The sequence below is a fragment of the Coloeus monedula genome, assembly GCF_965178545.1.
Source record: "Coloeus monedula genome assembly, chromosome: 6".
Lineage (NCBI taxonomy): Eukaryota > Metazoa > Chordata > Aves > Passeriformes > Corvidae > Coloeus > Coloeus monedula.
Genome location: NC_138786.1, coordinates 19,870,525 through 19,892,471, shown reverse-complemented (window position 1 = coordinate 19,892,471; position 21,947 = coordinate 19,870,525). Strand labels below are relative to the sequence as shown.

The window sequence follows — 21,947 nt, the reverse complement described above, 5'->3', positions numbered from 1 at the left end:
CTAGGCACAGCAGGTCACTAAGGGGATGCATGAAAAGCACAGAGATATTAGAAGATCTTACTTTCTCACTAAAGCTGCTACAGATAGCACCCAACTTATCAAGTTTTTGTATAGGTACACCTTATAGGTACAAAAGCACTTAATCAGATAAAAATGCATCAGATTCTTTAAGCTTGAGCCACCACCCACAATTCAAACTTAGACAAGCAATTACTTATTATAAAAACTATAGAAAATGCATAAAATACCAAAGCCAGTCTTAAGACTAGGTAGTTACTACACAACTGTCAGTGTGATCTGAAAGATTTTGGTTAGTAACCCAGACAAGTAATGCCATCTAATGCATCTGATTCCATCTAAGTGATCTGTTGGCAATCTTGTGCCACAAGGCTCCCACTCTTTCACTACCAGCAAAAGAATTCAAAGAGATGCATATTATGAGTTTGGTAAGACACAGTTGTGTGCATGCACACATCTAAGCTTTAAATTAAACCTTCTAGATTTACATTTGCTTGTGAGAGTAGATAAAAGTTCCACTGCTTTTTAAAAAATGTCGTAATTTATTTTTACAGAAAGAGCAAATTAAGCTGTTAAAAGAATTCAACTCACCTGCTGCAAAGAAGAATCCTGTGAGAAGCCAGTTTCTTTAAAGTCTATTTCATCATCACTGGAAGAATGAATGTGGCAGGTAGTAACCTATACAAAGAAACCGGGTCATCGGCATAGTATATAATGTACTCATTTATTTCAGATAAAAGAAATTGTTTTAATGCTTTGTATTTCCGTTCTACTGAAAACTGTGTAGTTTGGAGATAAGTTTTCAATTAAGTTTTACTGTTATTACATCAAGTACCTCCAAGCACATATTATGTATCCAAAGAGCCAATTAGTATTATTTTTATAAGCCTAAAATTCTTCGTCTTCACATGATCTTTCTCTTGGTCTTTACCAAGAAGTAGTTTCTACCCAGAGGAAAAACAACATTTATCTGCAAGCACTACACACTTCTTTGCATTCACAGGCTCAAGAAAAAATTGGTCCTGTTCACAAGTTGCAAAGTTTCAGATTAATTTCCTATTGCTTCTATTGACACCTGTTAACATTATGCTCCATTTAATATTTATGTTGAAATAGCAAATTCAACGATTAATTAGTCTTATAGTCCAAATAACATAAGATTAGCACAAGTTAATGAAGCTACATGCAAAGCACTGCATTCCTGGAGAAGTCAGGTATATTAAAATTCATTAACTGGTCTACTGACATCAGAAACTGCCTCTGCTTATTAAAGTCTCCAAGTGATTACTCTTAGACTGTATTTTTGACATGATTACACAAACCTCTTCTGCCTGAGTTTAGTGTTTTTCCAAAAGTGTAATCACTACAGCTGCATGCAGAAGAAATGTGGCAGGTGCACAAGAGTATGCAAAGTTACTTAAGCAAGGTCAGTAACACAGGCAGTGGAATGCCGGTAGCAGTCTTCTATTAAACTTGTATTGGGTCATTTACATCCTGTAGATAAAGCAACCAACACCAGCTCCTGAACTTTTTAGTTTGTACTCTCAAGCAGACAGGAGTTTTCAAATACACTACCCTCAAAAAGTAAAGAAATCCTCCTTCTTGTAGATTGCCTGGGATTAGCCACACTAGGTAATTGGCTATTACAGACTGATCTTCTGCAATATGCCAGCACAAATATTAATGATATGGCTTTAGCTGAAAAGTAAACTAAAGAATTATCAGTTCCATAGCTCAGCAACTTGAGGGACTCCTTACCAGTACACTGGATTTTGGAAGACTGATAATGCTGCTGACAAAAAGAAACTGTCCAAGTAAAGCAACAGCAATTTTCATACCTTACCCATCACTACTTACCAGATCCACTGTATTCCTCTTGTTAGTTTCTCCTAAAGAGTTTGTGCAGAATGTTTCCCATCGCTCTCTGACTTCCTCTGGAAGCTCTAGCACAGGAAACAAAAAACCCAAACCAATTAGAAACTATCAACAATGAAGCATCACCTAATTTTCAAATATTTTTTTCTGCTCTACTAAAAATACTGGTAAGAACATATACATCCTCCTAAATTCATACATGTAACTCCATCTAGCAAACAAGTCCAAATTCAGCAGGTCAGCATCTCTTTGCAGCTATTTCAGGGAGTTTTGACACTGTTTGAAATGAAAATACTTAAGCATTTGTTTAAGGATGGCTACTTTAAATTGAATGCTTCAGAAGTAATCCAGTTATTCTCTTCTTTAATCCAACACCTGCCTTCTAATTTAAGTTTGCTTAATTTCCTCAGCATTTGATAATGAAAACCCTGAAGATAAAGTTAAGACCACGAACGAATACCTTTGATGAGCTGCTGGACTAGTGTGCTGTTTGGCCCCTTATCTGTGCTGTGCACAATGCAGTTTGCTATCCTTGTCAGGTGACCCATGTAGCCGTGCCTTCTTCCTCCTTCAGCCCTGCAAGAGACAGAGTTCAACTGCCCGCACTCAGAGTGACTCTGATACTGTATGTTGTTATAAAACAGTGCCAGAGTCAAGATGTTACACAAGACAAACAACTGGGGTTCTTAAGTTAGAGTCGCACCCTAAAACCACAGGTTCACAACAATACTCAAGAATTTAAGGTATCAACTGGTTTGACTACACTGTTTACACTGGCCAGTTGAGGAGACTTAACAAGCACATAAAGTACCAAGAAGGACATACAAGTGTTTGTACTGCTTGTACGTGTGTGTGTGTGTGTAGAAAGCAAAATGCACAGCATTAGCAAAATAATGACAGAATTAGCAACAGATTCCGAGTTTTTAGGAAATTTCTGTTGCTGAGAGCATTTTGCAAAACCCCGAAACACCAAGTATTCCCTCAGAGCTTTCAGCCCATGATCAAAAGGAAAAAGCATTCTTAAGTATGCTTTAGTATTTCAGGGCTTCTTAGTATTACACTTAGCATACCCATCTAAGTTAGGGTCATTGCTTTCCTGAAATTTAGGAATGACATTTACATGCTTACTAAAGATAAAATTACAATGCCATTTAAATATTTCAGACAGAACTGCTTCGCAGAAACAGGAATTACCAGATGTTAGAGCAGAGCTCTGAACACCTACTGCCAGTTGGAACCATTCTAAATCTGCCCAAATAGCAATCATGAGAGGTCCAACTTGAACTGATTCTCTAGCATTTAGCTGCAAGCCAACCAAGCTTTTGCTGCACCAGTTTAAAGTTTTGTATTTTAAATAAAAACCAAGAAAGACCCACTCACACAGCTAGGCAAACTTCCCATGACTGAAATCTCTGTAAAGTGACTGCAGCTCATGAAGTAACTTACGCTATACAAACACAGATCACATGATTTTATTTTCCACCATCATCACCTAACAGATGAGGTAACTGAAATTAAGTTATGTCTACGCAAGATATCATGAATAAACTATCACACTGTTGACAGAGTGCTTTGGCAACAAGTACATTCTAAACAATCAGCACATGGTGATAGCAAAGGCTATAGTTTCTAATACAGGATATGACACAAAGTGCTTCTATTTGACAAACCAGACTGATTGTCATTGCCTGGCCAGAAAGTCTGGAATACAACTGTATCTTTTGTTAGCAAATGCTTATTAATCCCAGTGCACCAAACAATTTCTACTATATCAGATTTTTACCAGCAGAAAGCAGTCACCCTTAAGCTTCTAGAGCTGCTTGAAATAACATTAAGTGATAGAATACAAAAGGACTAAAAAAAATTCCCATTTCCTGAAACAGCTAAGCTAGAAGTACCCTTAAAGATTTATCTTTTCTAGCTGGAGCCATACCTGTACAAAATTGGATAAAGAAGTGAATTAATTACAACAGTCTGTTTCCAGATAAAAGCACAACCTAAGGTTTGAAACACTATTTTCTTCATTAATACTCACAAACATAAGACTAAATATTTAATTAAATCATTTGTGTTGTAAGCACTGGACCAAGAACAGTCTTATCCAAGTAAAATTTAAGTTTTAGGTTGGAGTAAGAGAGATAACTTTTTATATTTCTCTCCTATGAGAATCTAATTGTCAGTAAAGTTGGCAATTCTCTATAATCTCAGGAGAATTGATATAAAATGGAAGACATTCAGGAGAGCATGTTTTCTACAGTTAAATTTAGCACATTCCTTTTTTTATTACCCCGCCTCTTCACCATCCTTATTTCCAGGTCAGTTAGCTGTATATTTACTATCTGATTCACTTAAGATAGGAATAGGAGTATTTTGGGGAGTGGAACTGTCTCAACATACCACCAAACAAGCAGCACTACCCCAGCTAGTTAATTCAATATTTTGACAGGTCAGAACTAACATTTACTGTTCAGTATCTCCTGAGCTAAAATTATGTACAGGACTTCAGAGAACTTTTTACCACCTCAGATAATGACTGAGGATTTTTTTCTCCTGCTACAAAAACAGTTTCAGACAATGTTAGCTACTTGAAGCTTACATCCTTTCAAACACAATTTTAGAAGGTACTCTATTGCTGAGGAATTGGCTTTTACTATTTAGGTGTCCAATGCTCCCCAGTATGTGATATGCTTTGATGTGTTCACAAATAATTCTCAACTGCTTACTGGGGAAAAGTATCTCCTGTCCTCTCTAACTTTATAGTATGTTTCTGTACTCTAACACAGGTAAACTTTAGAGACCACAGTAGTATCTTACACACGGCAAGAATGACAACTCTTGTGTTCTTAAATGGTTACAGGAAAAAGAATTAGAATGCTACCAAGAAGTACAAGAGAAAGCTTTAACCCAAATATTAACATACAAGTGATTTTAGAACTGGCTAGATCACTTCTGAATTGGTTATACATTCATTTCACAACTCAAGTCTTATTTAGACAATTGCAGGGAATGAGAAAACTAATTACTCACTGTTTTTTCTCATTCATCTCCCACGCTTCAAGTATTCTTTCTATTAATTGGCACTTAAGGAAGAGCTGTAAAAAAGCAAAATATGCTCAGCAGCAGTAAAGCAGAACACTATTTATGCATTTTACAGTTACTAGAGTCTACAAGACAATTAATTTCAGGTTCACTAAAGGGTTGAATGCCCAGCAGTCAGATCACAACCAGAAACCTAAAAGCTAAACCTGTATTAATCCTACTCCCCTTTCTAAGTGCTGAGTTGCTGTAGTAGCATAAAGCTACTGAAATAGCAATTTTAAGTCTCAAAAACAGAAGGAACTTCAAGGAAAATAAATAAATACTTGCATTTCCTCCCTGTGCTCGCTTTGGAGCAACAAAAAAAATCTACTCTATGGCAGTTTCAGGTTTAACACCCTGAACTAACACTTTAAGTAAAACCAGAAAGACATTCTTTTTCATTCTATACATTAAATAAAATTGGGGTATATTTTAGGTAAAATTAACTGTGTGGGAACAGGAAAATTCAAGAGACTCACAAAACACAACTTACATGTTTCAGTAAGAGATTGTCCCCAGTGGAATCCTGATCTGTAATTGTGCCATTTTCCGTGTTTTCAAGAGGACTCGCAAGAATCAATGCAATACAGATTTCTACTTGACTATGCAAAAAGTTATTCCACGTATACTTAAAAAACATGTCCTGAAAAACAAATTCACCGAGGTTTACACAAACCAAGATCTTTTCATTAAACATAACCAACAGTCTCACCCACCTAATCATTTGAATTACTACACTGGAGGAAATTCTTTAAGTTTTTACACTAAGTATTATTGTGCAAGAAAAAATTTGTGACCCACAAGAACAGTAATTCTTGTGCTTGCCATTATCTGAATGCAAGGAATACTATACTGGATCAAAACAAGAATGCAACTGTAACTGGATTTATTGCAGGGGTCACTAGTAATGCACTTGCAGACTACGAAGATGGTGAGAAATAATGCTCCCCACTTACATTCCTTCTGCCAGCTGCTGCCCAGAAAGTCCCAGAGTCAGAAGTGTTATTTATGACCTTAGAAGTCCTTGACTTTGTCCAGTTCACTTAACCTTCCTGGTATCTATAATCCCCTTTTATAAGTGTGCTCCCAATTTCAGTGAGATTCCTTACAAAATTTTATCTACCTGTTTTAAACCCATCACCCACTAATTTTATCCTCCTATTACAGAAAGCTACCTCAGATAATCTAGACACAGTTTAAGATTATTAACAAAGCACAAGACAAATACTGAGGTTGAGATACAATACACAACATCCATTTAGTCATGTTCCTGCTTCTCCCCATTTTTTCTCTTAAACATAGGAAAGGTTTTCTTCAAGCCTAGTTATTTTAGGCTACTCACTGCAAAATGCAAATGACTGCTGTCACTGGCAAAATGTAATGAGTTCTGGAAAGATGTGCAGTGATTGGAACAGCATTGAACAACTTTAGTCTCATTCAAAGTACAGCTAAAGGTCTTCAATCTACCTTCAGTCCTCCTAAACTAATGGCATTCTCCCGTAACTTTTCCTAAGTCAAGTCTGCACAGTAAAACATGTGCTGTTTCAGCAAACAGCAGGAAGCACCAAGGCTTCTATGGCTACAATTATTTTTTTCCTTATGTAAAACCTGCAACAGAAAAGTGTGTTCAAACCTCACTGAACTTAGTTTACAAAATAATCTATTTACAAGAACATGCAAGTATTCATAGTGTGTATGTTCCCTTAGACAATGGATCTAGGAAAAACATCAGCTACAGTGAAGTCAGCTATTTGTATAAAAGTTAGTACCTGTCTGCAAACCCAATTGCCAAGAAAATTTGAGATGAAAACATTTCAATCACACTGTATTAATCAGTCACAGGAGAAAGGGGTTTTGGACTAAAATCAGGAAAGAGAAGGTATTTACACTTTAAGCTTGCAATTGCCAACTTGGAAGTTTACATATTGTTACTCACAAACTAGCTTAAGTTCTACATGATTTGCTAGCTATCTTTTAATCAACCAGTATTTGGATTTCTTGGGTGAACCTGAACACAAAGAATACATCTGCTAAAGTGGAAGTGTGAGGTAGGAAGTACTCAAAGTACATATTCACGTTAGCACAGAGTTAGGTAACTGAGTTTGCTGTACACCTCCATGCTTTGAAGTTTGAAGGAATATAAGCTACCAAGAATAACCGTTCCTTTACAGGACATGGCTGAGATACCATTTTGTAGGCCATATATTAAGTGAGGAAAAAGGGCTTTGAGGGATCAACTTAGGAAAAAAACTGAAAATAGCAATGAAGCCTTTAACAGGGCTGAAAACTTGAGAACATCCAGTTGAAAACAAGCTTATTAAGAAAACCACGTATTTATGAAGGTATAGCAAATAAGAACCATTCAAGTGGTCAGAGGAAAACACTGACTTCAGACAGATGGATTAACAGTAAAATCCAATATTAAAATTTCTTAAAACAAGCAATAGACATCACAGTACAAAGGTGCTGAAAAGTTACGCTGGACAACTAGCTGCAGTGTCAGAAAAAGCAGACAAGATCTTAATAGCAATCCATAAAAATAAAGAAGACAGCATTAAGTTCTTACCAGTATTACTCCTATGCTGTTAAGTTCTATAAGCTCCTGATTCACACTGCTTGTATTTGTCTGTAAAAGGCTAGATATTAATCTAATCACATTTAAACGTGTGTTTCCCACAGGTGGATCCAGTACACCCCAGGTTGTCTTCATGACGCTTTTCTGAAAAAGAAAAAAGTTTAATACATAAACCCATTAAAATATCTTTTAAAAAAATCAGCTCATCATTACTACATACAATGACTGAGTAGTGCTTAAAAATAGACACATTTAGTCCTTGAGCAACTGTGTTACCTTCATCCTGAAAAAAAACCCTATTTTTAATTCCAAATACTGTAGCTTATCTTAATTCCACAGACAGGAAGCATTAAAATCAGTCACATGAAAGCAAGAACTTTGTAAAAAATGATTGCTAACTATAGACAGGATCTCAAAGTAAATGAAGTCTACTCAACCTTGAAAGGAATTAGGAGATAGTTCCTAAGAAATTCTTCTCACTCACTAATCCAGCTATATTCTGCATTACTAAAGTATACAGAGAACAGCTCGGCAGACAGTCTAAATATATTATAATGCCTCAGCAACCGTGACTTTGTATACTTAAAAACAATTTTGTTTTCATTTCTCTATTAAAATCTGCAGCACCCAGTTCAGGGTGCAGTGCTCCAGCTGAAATTCTGCAAATGAAAATAAACGTGAGTAGAAAATACAAATGGATCACAGGTAAACCCCCTATTTATACACTTTTTAACTTTTGCAAGAGCATGACATAGATAAGTTGCTTGAATCAGTTAAAAAGCCCAAGGAATTTAACATGCCTAGAGCACAGGGATGTGTCATGGAGCTGGTCCACTTGGGTCCCAGAAAGTCAAGAGAATTGCACAAGCCTAATGTGGGCCATTCTGAAGTTACAAACACCAGCAGCATCTATAGTCTGTGTTTCCTATCCAGATAGGATTTCCAAGCAGAAAATAGGACCTGTCTTGAGAATATATAGCAAATCTCTTTTTGTTGCTTTCAGAAAGAAGTAATTGCTTCAAGGTCACTTTGCTAATTAAACAAAGTTTGTGCTGGAAAAGCACAAAACACTGCTGTTCATTATTACTGTTTGCCTGAGCCAAAGCTCACAACAGGCTAGGAAGCAGCCTGGGCACTTGGCCTGAAAGCTGTCAGACTGGGTTTTGGTTGTTATTATAGTCTACTTAAAGCAGACACATGGTGAGTGTCGCTTCAATTAATTTGGTAACGACGCAAGATTTCACTTACTTTTGGAGGCTCAAGTAGGAGCTCATGGAAGGATGAAAGTCGAGCTTTTATGGCTTCTAAAACACTTTTGTTGACAGAGTATGTGGAATTGCTCATGCCTGGAGGACAGATCTCTATATGGCCTTCAAACCTAAACCACACATAAGCAAAAACTGATAATTAGTATCAAAACTAGTTGTAATCCATCTCTGAGGTATGTAACAGTTCTGAAAGGATGCAAAATGAAGAGGCGAAAAATGCAAAACCGCAGGGTTACAAGTACATAAAATTTAAGTGTTGCATAATGGTTGAACAAGAGATTTTCCCAAACATTAGCCCCAGCATTTCTACATTTACTGTGCTTGAAATCCCCAAAATAGTTTTGAGAATAAAAATTACATTTTGATTTATTGAAGCAGATAAAGAGCTTCATTTGTGTATTCCAAACAATGTACATTGAATGTACCAGAGAGATCTGCTCAGCAGTTTCTCCAAATGAAGTTGCAATAACATTACAAATAACTTTCTGAAGGTCAGTATTCAGTCACTGCACTACACATATTTACTCTATTCCTTGTATCCAGGAACAAACTGATGAAATGTAGTTAGTCTGATCTGTCAATTGGTACTTACACTAGCTTCTAGAAAAAGCTGCAGAAAGACCAGTCATTTGTTGAAAGTGTAGTAATGCCAACCACAATCACTTGATTTGCATTTTAACTCCTCCAGTTACAACAGGCCACAGAAATGGTTTGGTCACGAGTACAAAGAAGGCATTTGCTACAGCATAAACCAAGTGAAATAATAACACTTACGTCTGTCGTCTTGTCTCAAGTAAGGTCAACAGGATTTGGATTGCACTGACTATTGCAGATTCATTTTTTTCTTTATGAAAAATATTAGACAGAAGCTGCTCTATGATTTCTTGTCTGAAAAGAAAAGGATTTGCACCAGATGACACCACTTCAGGATACAGCTGTTAGCAGAAGTAACTACTATTTGCCCACATTAAAAAAAAAGGAGAAGGGAATACAGGAGAAATCTTCTCTGGCAAAAACATACACTTAGATGAACTTAAGTAACAGAACAAAGCCGAAGTCTCCCATACTTAGCCTGCACAGTATCAAGCTGACCTCCACATGTAAGATCTCACTCAATTGGCAGCACAGGAAATACTTTAATGAGACAACTCCTCTCCCACATTCCCCACTAGAAAATCCTCCAGGTCTGCTCTGCTTACTTGCCAAGTACACAAACAAAAGATGGGTAGTCAAGAAAATTCACCTGAAAAGCAGAGCTTGCCATTTCTGAAGGTTTTCAAGGTCAAAAGTTAAAAACTAGTTTCTTATGAAGTGAGAATAAAATCAAAAATTCAAACCAACTTACTTCTCTAAACTTGCAAGCAGTGGATCTGGTTCTGAGCTGTTCTGTACTTGTAACATCTGATCTCTGCTTAGACGAATAATTTCACAGAGTGACTGTGATGCATTTGAATGCCTCTGAAACAGAAAAACAGTACTTTTCGCTACAAGAGTAATAGCATGCTGAACTCTAATTCTTCAGTTAAAAAAAGGTGAAATCTTCAACATGGACAAGAGCTCTCCTACCCAAAAAACATTCAGGCAGTAGCTTTACGCTATAACTAACCCTTAACAAAACAAAAAAACCCTTGAAGCACAAGGCAAGAATCTATTTCCAACATTAAGGTGGCAAAATATGAGAGCTGAATCTTCAAACAACTCCAAGTATGCCTAAGGCTTCAATATGGATTTCAAAAAGGGGGCAGGGAGGTGAACAAAACCACATACCCTCCCTCAAATAACCACACTTAAATACTGAAATGAGCTTACTGAAAAAAGCGAGCAGAGAACAGTAAAACTAAAAGTTCTAAGACCATGTTGTACAGATGAACAGACAGACCCAGGAGAGTGTCACACCTATACTTACATCTTCATCTTGAGACGGGTGTACAATTTCCACAAGCCGCTGGATAATTTTCTCCTCATTTAGCCACTGTAAAAATGTTTGTGGATGTTATCTAAGAATTTTTCCCAAGTGAATGAATTAAATGAATTCACGAAATTGAAAGTAGTCTTTTGACAACTGCCACAAGTCATACTGTCAATACTTCTAAATAAGGATTAACAATACTTCAGAAAAAAAGCAAAATTATTGTTTCTGAGCCATAGTAAAAAAGAAAGCCTTAGGTTAATTTCAGCAAACTTTGATGATAAAAGTGTGTTTGGTAAGGTCGAAAACAACTTTAAAATTGCATCTGTCAGGTATAAGTTAGGTATTTAAGATCAGGGAAGAGACTAGCCACTCAGGTTCTAAGTTGTCCCCAGAAGCACTGGGGCTTCACTGGAAAAGTATTGGCAGCTCAGAAAAAAACCCCCAAAACAAACAAAAAAACCCACAAACCCCCATACATCTAATTTCAGCATATTTAAGACATAAACTTAGTAAAGCCAGCAGAAGTTAAGCCACCTTAGAGTTCACACATGTCAGACAAAAATTCTGAGACATTTTACTTACATTTAGCACTTCTTGCCGGGGCTGTGGAGGTTCTATGCAAGTCAGTAGCCTGAGCAACAAGTCCATGATAGCAGAGGTCCCTATGTGCTTAATAATGAGGTCTACAAAATCATGCTTCCTCTTTAAAAAATCCACAATCTGGAAATTAAAAGTAAGCTTATATTTGCTTCATGTATTTTACATAACAAATTACATCAATCACGTTTAATTTCACTCTTCTACCAAACTGGGAAAACAGATGAGAATTTCTTAAACACTTCTGCCACTTAAAGCCTGCAGTACAAGACAAGATAAAATAATAGACAGAGAACAGCAAAAGTGGCACAGGGCAGATCCATACTACATGCAGTATGTCCTGAGCCTCCTCTCAAACCCACCTTGCTGACCATAACCTACTTATAATCCAACACAGTCAGGTTTTCTTTTTGATAAGAATTAGTCTCAGCTTGGAGAGCAAAGCTCAACACAGCAAAATTCTTAACATAATACAAACAGTATCTCAGGTTTGAGAGTCAAGTCTTTGCAGCTGCTTGCAGTATTGGGCCACATGCACTGAGTACAAGAGCATTTCTGAGCAAGTACTCCAAACGTTTCTAGCTTTGTTCTAAATAATTCTTCACACCAAGTCAGACTCACCATCAACTGATTCAAATCATTTACGTTTGCTTCTAACAGGCATAAATGCAAATACCAGCATATAAAACACTGAGCTAAGCCAAAACACTGATTGCATAAACCATCAAAAGCTTAGGCAAATCTGAATCAAATACATCTTACTCATCCAAGTGTATTTTTTAATCCTGTGCATAACAGAAAGGTGTCTTCAGCTAGCATGGAAGCTGAACACTCTCTTTTGACTCTGCTGCTATCCCTCAATCGTGTAGTCTTAAAGTAGAATTGCTGAGTACTACAACTTTATCAGAGCACTTCTTAAATTGGTGAGTTTGCAAATAGTTACCTGTTCCGGTTTTCTGCTGATAAGAATACTTAACACCTTGCTGAAGAAACTGGCCAGTAGAGGGTTTAGAGGAGATTCATTTAAGAGGAAGCTGTACAGTTTCAGGAGTAAGGATTCCTCTTCTCCCAACCGATCATTGATCTGTGAGACATCTGATGTAAGCAGCTCACATGATATGTTTGGGTATCTGGGGAAAAGAAAAAATTATCCATCATTCATACTTCAGAGTTCTCATACTTCCAGCTCTGAATTCAGAACCTGGTAAGGCATCTGACCAAATTTTCAAGCAAGGTTGGCCTACAGTAAACTAGCAAACTAACACAAAGTAATAAAACTGCACATTCAGCCTGTAAGCTGTTTTCATTTAAGAAGTGGACTACCTTGATCTTCAGTAGCAATAGAATACCAGTAGGGAAGTTGAGAAAGGAAAGAGCAAGCATGTATTTTAGGATCTATTGTTACATCCATCTGTTCAAGTACTGACCTCTTATTTGCTTCAATTTCCAACTCTACTAGAAACATTTACAGGAGGCTTGGTTTACCAGAAATGGTGAAGTTTAGCAACTAAGAGTGTAGCTTATTTCACATTATTTTAACACACCATTTTAAGAAAAAAAGCAGCTTTCTGTATGGACAACACTAAAATAGGCCAAAAGCAGTAGAAGTGCCTTTATACAAATTGCTACACAAATTTTGAGTTTGAACTTCCTCAGCAAGCCAGAAGTCATGGCCATATCCCAGAAAGAAAAACATCAGCATTTAGACCCTAAGGACATTCTTTCAAGGAGTACCACAAATCTTCTAAAAGGCATCTTTAAAACATCTTACAAGTCAACAAAACAAAGTTAACCATGGAGCTATACTACCCAAAAAGGGTTTTTGTCCTTTGGACATGAACTGGTTTTGGAAGCATTTGTGGGGAAGAAGCTTCCATTTGAAAACTATGCATGTATTAGAATTATTTATTTAAAAGTTCCATGAAACCTCTTGAAAACAGACTTAATCTAAAACACACCAACACTGTACTAGACACCAGCACAAAGGGATTCACACTATCAAATTAACTATCAGATTAAGTTAGTCCTCTTCCCACCTTCCGAATCTTTCCCAACCCCAAAAGTTTCCCTACTTATATCGAATTTTTTCATCCATGTCTTGAGGTGGCTCTTCAATAATAAATGAAACTAAGTCTTCCAAGCATTCTGACTTCAGCAGAAACTCTATAAGTTTGCGATTCTGAGCCTTGCACTCCTGCAGAACATCCTCTTCATCCATCAATTCCTTCAGCGTTACATCTTCTCTCTCCAGAAGTGTATCTATGTGTGATGACGAATGGAGATCAAATTTCCAAAACATGCTGGTCTGTGTAAGAAGAATAGCAGTATATTAGCAGTAGCCATTATTCTAACATCCAAAGATGAAAGTTAGGCAGGGTTTTACTTACATGAAAGGAACACGCTAATTTGCATTAAAGAAAATAGTATAAACTTTGGTTTTCAATTTACTAAATTTGCTCTTCCCATTCCTTGTTTTTAATCTATGCATTGAGTCAGAGATTCAGAACAATTTGCTCAGCAATTAACAGAGCTGGGGGAAGATGAAATGGACAGAGCATAACTGCACTGAAGTACCACCCTCACCACGGAAGAAAACACCTATAAAGGTAGAGGAATTAAAAGAATTTTAGTTTGCAGGCAGCACACTTTAGAGTGCAAGAGCTAATTTCAACACTATGCTGATTGTACCTGCCTCCACAAACCTGACAGAGGAGGAACATCAAAGGACAAGATGTGTTACACAAATATGTCAAGGGCAGTGGCCCCAACCACTGAAATACTCTAAGAGGCTGTAACAGATGTAGAAGAATGAACAACTTCACCTTTTCCTATAAAATGCTTTGGCACCTCTATATTAATACTGTTTCTCTAAGACACCTTGTGAACAGTTGCTATTGAGACAACTGTGCTACCAGAAAAGAGTATTTCAGTCTACAATATATCCAATAAATTCTTGCTTTCACCTCTCACTAAGCTCAATACAAACACTCACTTCATTTCCCTCCAGCCCTGAAAACAGGGCTTTTACATGACATTTGACCTCTTAAACAGTATTAACTGGGCTTGAATGAATGCAGATTTTAAGTGGACTGAAAAGAGATACCAGAGATACTAGAACACAATAAGAAAAACCTTCCTCTCCTTACAAGTGAAAGCAGCAGTTTTGAGCAGCACTCTTAAATGAAGAAACATTCCTTTTGCTCCTTTAGGAAATGTTTACCAAATGTGAAAGACTAATTCAATGTATTAGTTACTGCTGTGCATTAGGAATATCAGCTGTGAGGACATGCAGTTAAGGCAGAGAATTTCAGTGAATAGTAGTATTTTAGCAAGGACAATTCTGTAAACTGTAGGCTGTATACAGGAGCAAGCTAAAAGGCAATAATCCAACAATGCTGTTGTCACACTCAAAACATCCCATAAAAATTAGAATTGAAATATCCAATTCTTTTGCAACTAAGAGGCAGCATTTAAGCACTTCTTTTACAGCTACTTTGAACAGCATTGTGTCAAATTTAGTACTTGAGCAGTTTGGAAACAGAAACAACCTCAAGGATCTAGCAAAACTTTTACGTGCACAATCTTTCCATTAGCATGACTTTCAGTATTTAGCATAAATATTGTAAAGCTTGGTATATTCACTATAGAGACATTTTAATTGCTTTTAGGGTTTTAATTGTTGCTTTAAGCACTACATACTGATCACGTGATCTCTCCCAACTCTGCTTAACCTTTTTTCAGAAGTTGTAACACACATAACTGGCCCCAGATTACATAGCTTTCTGTTTAAAGATACGGGATTCAAACAAAATCAATCAGGCAATGTACAGATTTATTCAATTGCAGTATTGGTGCTTAGCTAACATCCCATGCAAGTATTAAATGATTAGGAGGCAGAAAAAAATTATTTTGGACTAAAAGTATTAGTAAACTTACAAGCAGGGTTTAAAACACCTGATCTCACAGATCAGCTTAAATCAATTTACACTGTTATGAAAAACACTAGCTACACAGAAACTTACTGTGAGGAAATGAAACTAGTGCATTATTAAAGTCAGAGGATAGTTTTTGATTGGGATTTTTAAATCTCTAGAAAGTTGATCAAATCCCTCCCCTTGCCCCAATTAGTGAAAGTACCATTCTTGTAAGTAACCACCATCAATGCTAATTCCAGATGTAAATACCTCTGTAGTAATTAATGCTCATTTCAGTATTTCTCAGTTACTTATTCCAAGAGAAATTCAACAATGGAAAAGAGCAATAACAAAAAAAGAGGCGTACTACTGCAAACATGTTACTGCGTTATTTCACAATCTGTCTCCCAGGCAAGCTGTTTTAGGGGCTGCTCCCTCAACATGTCAGGTGCCGGCCACAGATTATTCCATCACTTCTCAACAGGAGCCCAGGTCCTTTGAAATAAGGAAAAATAAACAACATAAACTGTGCCAAAGGGAAAGTCCAGGAACCCTGAAGAGAAGAGAATTTTCTTAGGCGTTATAACTAACAATAATCTAGAATCAGCCTAGCATAGTTTCGATTGGAAGTCTTAAAATCAAAACATGTCACTGCTATTTTTCTCAGAGCCTACTGTTCTACCCTCCCTCCCAAAATCTACTAATTCTGAAATTCTGAATCATCATCATGCTTTTTCAAATTTCAGTCCCATTAACAGAGTTGGCCTAAGGCCTTCTGTCCAAAACTCATATGTGTGCTCCTTCCAAAATTTCAGTACCTGCAAATTACAAAAAACTCAATGGGTCAAATGGGTTGTATTACTCCGAGCGCTACTTCACTTTCAATAAGAGCAGAAAAAGACATCTGGATTCAATGCAAGATACAAAAGACTTCCAAATATAAGACATGCTTAAGACTAGAAACTACAAGAAGCAAAATAATCCAGGATAATGTTAAAAATTCTCACGTGTAAAGACAAAATGTGTTAAAGATGGTAAAGATACTGCATGTATTTGACTGTCTTTTGTAATGTGTTAGTCTTCTATAATCTCTGAAAGTTCCCAGTAAGCAAGGCTAACATCCAGGTCATTAAACAGTACTTATGAAAGTTTACATCAACTTGCTGATGCACAGCTTATGACAATTCAAGATCTTGAGCAATACCCAATACCCAGAAAAAATACTGTTTTGTTTTCTTAATATTGTTAACGGATTCTTCTCTGAATGAATGCTGAATAGCATTCTATGTAATAAACACTTGACTTAAATCTGAAAAGAAAAAAGCAGTTCAACAAAGCAAAGAAAGCCTGCTTTCAACTGCTGGCATACAGGTAACTGAAATTCTCACTTTTATTATCTGCTAAATGAAAGAAATAAAGCTTAGAAACAATCCTTTCAGACCAAGAAGAAAAATTAAATCATCTCTCTGTTACAGGGAAAGAAAACCACACAAGTATTTTTAACAGTAACTAATCAGTGGTTCTTTCTGGAGATCAAGTGCTTAAGTGGCATTTCCATCAAAAAAAGCTGGTAACAGTTGTATCACAAAGTCTCTCTGTAGCTTCAAGTGATAGTAACTGTCACACATCTTTCCTGAATAGACACATTCCTGTTTTCAAGCTACCAGACTAAGAGGGGAATTCCAGTCCAGTCAGAGAAGCACATGGTTTAATTTTGGACAACATCTCCTATACCAAACCTTTTACAAAATAGAGTAACAAGTCTTTAAGGCATCCAGAAATCTTTTCAGTAAGTAAGAAAACTAAAGTAAGCTGTCCCTTTGAGTTGGAACTTTTAAGCATCATACTTAGGTTAAACGAACGTGAGAAGGGTGTTTTTACACCGAGTTCCTTCCAACTCGGCACCTCAGACTTCCACATAAAAGTTGAGCATTGGCAGCTCCAAGAAGACAGGGGCATCTAGACTAGTGTAGATGGAAAACTAGAAGGGTTCCAGTAACCATCTGAAGGCTCTTTTACCTGACAGCTACACAGATGTCAAAGGCATATACACAGAGCTTCTGGTAGGAACTTCACAGATTTTACTGCAATGCCCATTTTCACTTTTCAAGCAAGAGAAACTTTAAGTGTATCAGTGTCAAGCTGAAGATTCTGTAATATGTGAAATTGTGGGAAATGCTACATATAGAGTTGTAACAATTATTGCATTATAAAAAAAAAAAATCAAACTCAGAATCTGTCACTTTTCTTTGTGCGCCATTGCATTTTCTAACTAGAGGGTTCAAGTACACAGATGGAAAAGAAAACCAGTTACTTTTGCACCAACGGTTTCCATGACTGAAACGCATCGTAAGTGGTGCAGCCTACTTCAGCAGAACAGGATTTACAAATTCTGTGCAGCAGCTAGCAAAAGCCAACCTAGTTGTTGGATGTCAGGAGAGCAACCACCAAAGGAGTCCTGGATTTTAAGACAGTCTTGCATTTCTTAATGACAAAATCATTTCCAATGCAGAGAATCCCCTGCCTCCTAAAAACCATGTAGGTAGGTAAGTTTAAGGAAGGACAAATTAATGATGAATTATTAAGTGTTTATCATGAAAAATCTTGGTAAATTATCTTCTAAGACCTTTAAACACATTAAGAAATTTATTTCAAATGCCAAGCATGCTCTTCTGCCAGCTTCACATAACCTCAACTAGTTACCATCTAGGTATGTTTAGTTAGATTCCAGTTTGGGGCCGGGGGGGTTCCCCTTTCTCCAATCAATGGACTGTAATAAGACACTGCACTAACATTTACAAAGGGCTTAATTTGACACTGAAAGTTCAAAACAAAACTAAGCACTAATGCATGTCAGAAAAAAAGTTAGAGCTAAAGAGAATTACCAGCGACCCAAAATGACAGAAGACACTCTAGCTGCTACTTTTCACACTGCCTGTTGTACTCAGCAGAGCATCACCCATTGTAAACTTGCTGTCTACAACTGCCTGTCCTAACCTATTTGAAAGAGATTTATTTTCAATCAAAGCAGTGAGGTTCACTGAGTACTACTAGCTAGAAAGATGTAAATTGCTGTTCAAAGCCCCTCGATTTAATTACAGTACTTTACATTACACCCAGCAATCAGAAAAAAATAAAAGCAGTAATAAAGGACAATTTTCATTGCACAGCTGCTACATTTCTTAAACAAAATGTAAGATCAATTTGACAAAGAATACAAGTCTCAAGTGAATACAAAATAGCATGTAGCTGTTTCTTCAGTGCCAGAACAGCCTGTTACGTGACAAATGTGAGACCTAGGGGAAAAGAAATACTTCATTACTTACGTTACAATAAGCTAGTGAAGTTTCAAAGAAACTTTGTGGAGAAAGGAGCGAATAGATGGTTTGAAATTAATAGGAATTAAGTAGATCAAAAATAGAAACACCTCTACTCAACAATTTAATACATACATCTGATACCATGCACATTCCTTCCCAGTCTCCAGGCATAACAAACCAGAAGAGATACTGTAAAGAAAACAAAACCAACCAACAATCCCTTCACAGAAGGCTGGGAGATATCACGCAGGCTGGCTGCACTTCTTTCCTCACAGCAGGATTTCTGGATGCTTCACCCTCTCTTAGCCACTGCTGGGCACAGGGGGCTGCAGAGTGGGAGGTTACCAAGGATCTCTGACCCAAGGATGAAGAGCAGGCTGAAGCTTCGGCACGAGGGAAGGCAGAGGGCGGTCCCTGTGCACAAGGAATGGCAGGAACAGGCGAGTGATCCCTGAAAAGGGGCCCTCAGTCTACCTAAGCCACCTCCTCCCCCATGAGGGCATCTCTCAGGCCATAGCCTCCCCAACTCCCAGGATGGCCATACTTGGCCACATGCACTGCCACCACAGTGGTCTCCTGATGTCATGACAGGATTCTTCCCAGACACTATACTGATTTACAGCACACATGCTCCTCTACTAACTACTACTAGCTTTCAGAGGGTAACTACACCCTCTTGAGAGAAATGCAGGAGATGCTATGTGGCAGTCTTTCCTTGACTGGGAGAAAAACACACCAGAAAACTGTGTGAAGACAGACAGTGATCTCCCAACACGCTCTTTAACAACGTGCCACCTGAGTCAAGTTATTAAGCAGGGACTTTCACACCCCCATCAGACATGAGGAGGAGGAGCCTGCTATTGTTACAGAACACGTAAGAACTGAAGTGAAATCGCTCTTACCCATATTTATCAACCTAGTCTTCCTTATTTATGAATGCTGGCTGCACTCCTATCTAGATCAGAACTACAAAAACACACTTGTGGATGAGTCAGCAGTGTGCCCTTGTGGCCTGGAGGGACAATGGTATCCTAGGGTGCGTCAGGAAGAGTGTGGCCAGCAGGTCAAGTGAGGTGATCCTGCCCCTCTACTCAGCCCTAGGGAGGCCACATCTGGAGTGCTGTATTCAATCTGGTCTCCACGGTTCAAGAAAGACAAGGAGCTACTGGAGAGGGTCTAGCAGAGGCCACAAAGATGGATTTGGGGTCTGGAGCATCTCTTATGAGGAGAAACTGTAGGAGCTCGGCATCTTTAGATCAGAGAAGAGAAGACTGAGAGGGCATCTCATTCTTGCATACAAATATCTAAGTTGGGTGTCAAGATGATGGTGCTGGACTTTTCCATGGTGCCAAGCAACAGGATAAGGAGCAACGGCCATAGACTAAATGACAGTAAGTTCCACCTCAACATGAGGAAGAACTTTACAATGAGGGAGGCAGAGGCTGGAACAAGCTATCCAGGGAGGTCATGGAGTCTCGCTCTCTGGAGACATTCAAACCCCACCTGAGTATGCTCACGTGTCACCTGCTCTAGGTGACCTTGCCTTGGCAGCGGGGTAAACTAGATTATTTCCAGAGGTTCCTTTGAACCCTAACTATTCTGTAATCCTATGATCTTTTACATAATATATATATCTACACATACACGCATCATGTGCATATACACCCCCCCCTTATGACGGAGTGCCCCAATAATCAATAGCTTTGACATGCTGAAGTATGTAAATAAATCCAAACCAGTTAAAGTTTACTCCAAGACATCAATCCCCCAAAATTCAAGAGGTCATAGCTGTTCAACAGAAGTACAAAAATCAGGTGAAATCTACAGTCTGCAGTGAATTTAGAAGAGCAATTTTATACCAAGCAACAAGTATATCCTCATCAATTCCTAAACAATCTCAAATCACAGGTTACTAAGTGTTAACAAAGATCTTAATTACCTGCAATAACTACAAATTAGACACTAATCTCCCCTGCCCAAGTAGAGAAGATGAATCATTGTCTAGTAATTCCACACCAACAGCAAATTACAAATTTAAAATATTCACAGGTCTCAGAATTCAGTTAGACTTTTCCTATTCTGAATTCTCCCAATTATCTTCAAAATGAAAATGAAGGTATCTTTGCACTGAGAAAAGCGCATGACTTAAAATAATATAAAATGCAAGCTAAACAATGCATAGCTACCCAGCAAATACTTTTGCATTGAAACATGAAGTTTAGTACCAAAAAAATCAATTTCAGAAGACAGTATTACTTCAGTTTAATAATCTACAGTGCTAAACATCACTCATACCTATTATATGTCAGTTCATGAACACATTTGCTTTGAAACTGTTTCAAAAAGGTTGGGCAGCAGATACACTTCCTGGCACAAAAGCAAAGCACTGTAAAACAAACAGAATATCTGCAACAGCGTGTCTAGAACACCCCTGATTGTCATAGTAAACCAAAGCAGGGTGAAGAAAGAAGATAGTGCAGGAGCATGGTAGGTTAAAAGACAAAGTTAGAATCAGCCAGCTAGAAAGTAGTCAGAAAAAAGATGCAAGAAAAGGGAAGGCATGGCCACAAAGACTGAACTGAAGAAGGAACTGCAGCTTAGAAAGCGGTAAATGTGAACCTAAAGAAATCAGGTGACCTTAGCAGACATCAGGGACATGAAAAGCTTAAAATTTAAGTGGTTTCTGAATGCTTTAGGATAAGGCTTTATAGACGCAGAAGCTAAATCTACTGCTGTAGGTGAAGTTTAATAGTTTCTTACCTGTTAAACACAAAAGTTTTTAAAAGTTAAAAAATCAGTTTTGTATTCTCTCAGGCTTCTTGCCCATTACAGGGTATCCTGGCAACAGCAAAAAAATCTTTCAATCTACAGTACTAGCAGATTAGCAGGACTGAATTAGCATTGAATTAGATGAAGGAGATTTCTTCCTACAACGACAAAAAAAAATTGTATAATTTAATATTGTTAATAGGTTCTATTCAACAGCTCGACAACTGCACGAACACTAAGGACTGTTTTGCAACAAGTACAACACATGAACAGAGGAAGGAAACAACTTGCTAGGAAGAAAAGTGTCAGTTCAGCAGAGCATACACTGAAAATAAAATCAAAAGCAGCATGTCATCTGAAGTACTTGTTTACTTTTAAACGAATTTTAACATTTCCCTCCATTTTAGGGAGTCAAAGGAAGAAACTAAAATGAAACTGCCTTTATAGTCTGCACTTCACTGAAATCTAACACAAATCCAGAATTTTTAACAGAACTATTAGCAATTTCCCATAAAGTAACAACTTCAGATCTGAAAGATCCAAAATACCCATTACTAGAGCTTTCTGCAGTAGGTTTTTTCCTATCTTCATAACTATTTCCTTATATTAATACGTCATTTA

General features: G+C 37.5%; 1 protein-coding gene across 3 annotated transcripts in view; it reads right to left on the bottom strand.

Moving 5' to 3' along the window:
- Positions 1-21,947, bottom strand: part of PPP6R3 (protein phosphatase 6 regulatory subunit 3) — a 50,671-nt gene that overhangs the window by 15,393 nt on the left and 13,331 nt on the right. For 2 of the 3 annotated variants that reach the window (XM_082283033.1, XM_082283035.1), the window contains exons 2-14: positions 13,396-13,628; positions 12,267-12,453; positions 11,309-11,446; positions 10,721-10,786; positions 10,160-10,272; positions 9,589-9,702; positions 8,795-8,924; positions 7,538-7,690; positions 5,465-5,614; positions 4,921-4,985; positions 2,354-2,469; positions 1,876-1,961; positions 610-696 (exon numbers count right to left, since the gene is read on the bottom strand). In XM_082283033.1, coding sequence (XP_082139159.1) covers positions 610-696; positions 1,876-1,961; positions 2,354-2,469; positions 4,921-4,985; positions 5,465-5,614; positions 7,538-7,690; positions 8,795-8,924; positions 9,589-9,702; positions 10,160-10,272; positions 10,721-10,786; positions 11,309-11,446; positions 12,267-12,453; positions 13,396-13,622 — 1,632 coding nt within the window. In that variant the 5' untranslated portion in view covers positions 13,623-13,628. Of the gene's footprint in view, positions 1-609; positions 697-1,875; positions 1,962-2,353; positions 2,470-4,920; positions 4,986-5,464; positions 5,615-7,537; positions 7,691-8,794; positions 8,925-9,588; positions 9,703-10,159; positions 10,273-10,720; positions 10,787-11,308; positions 11,447-12,266; positions 12,454-13,395; positions 13,629-21,317; positions 21,485-21,947 lie in introns of all 3 variants that reach the window. The other variant, XM_082283034.1, reaches the window with a different exon arrangement.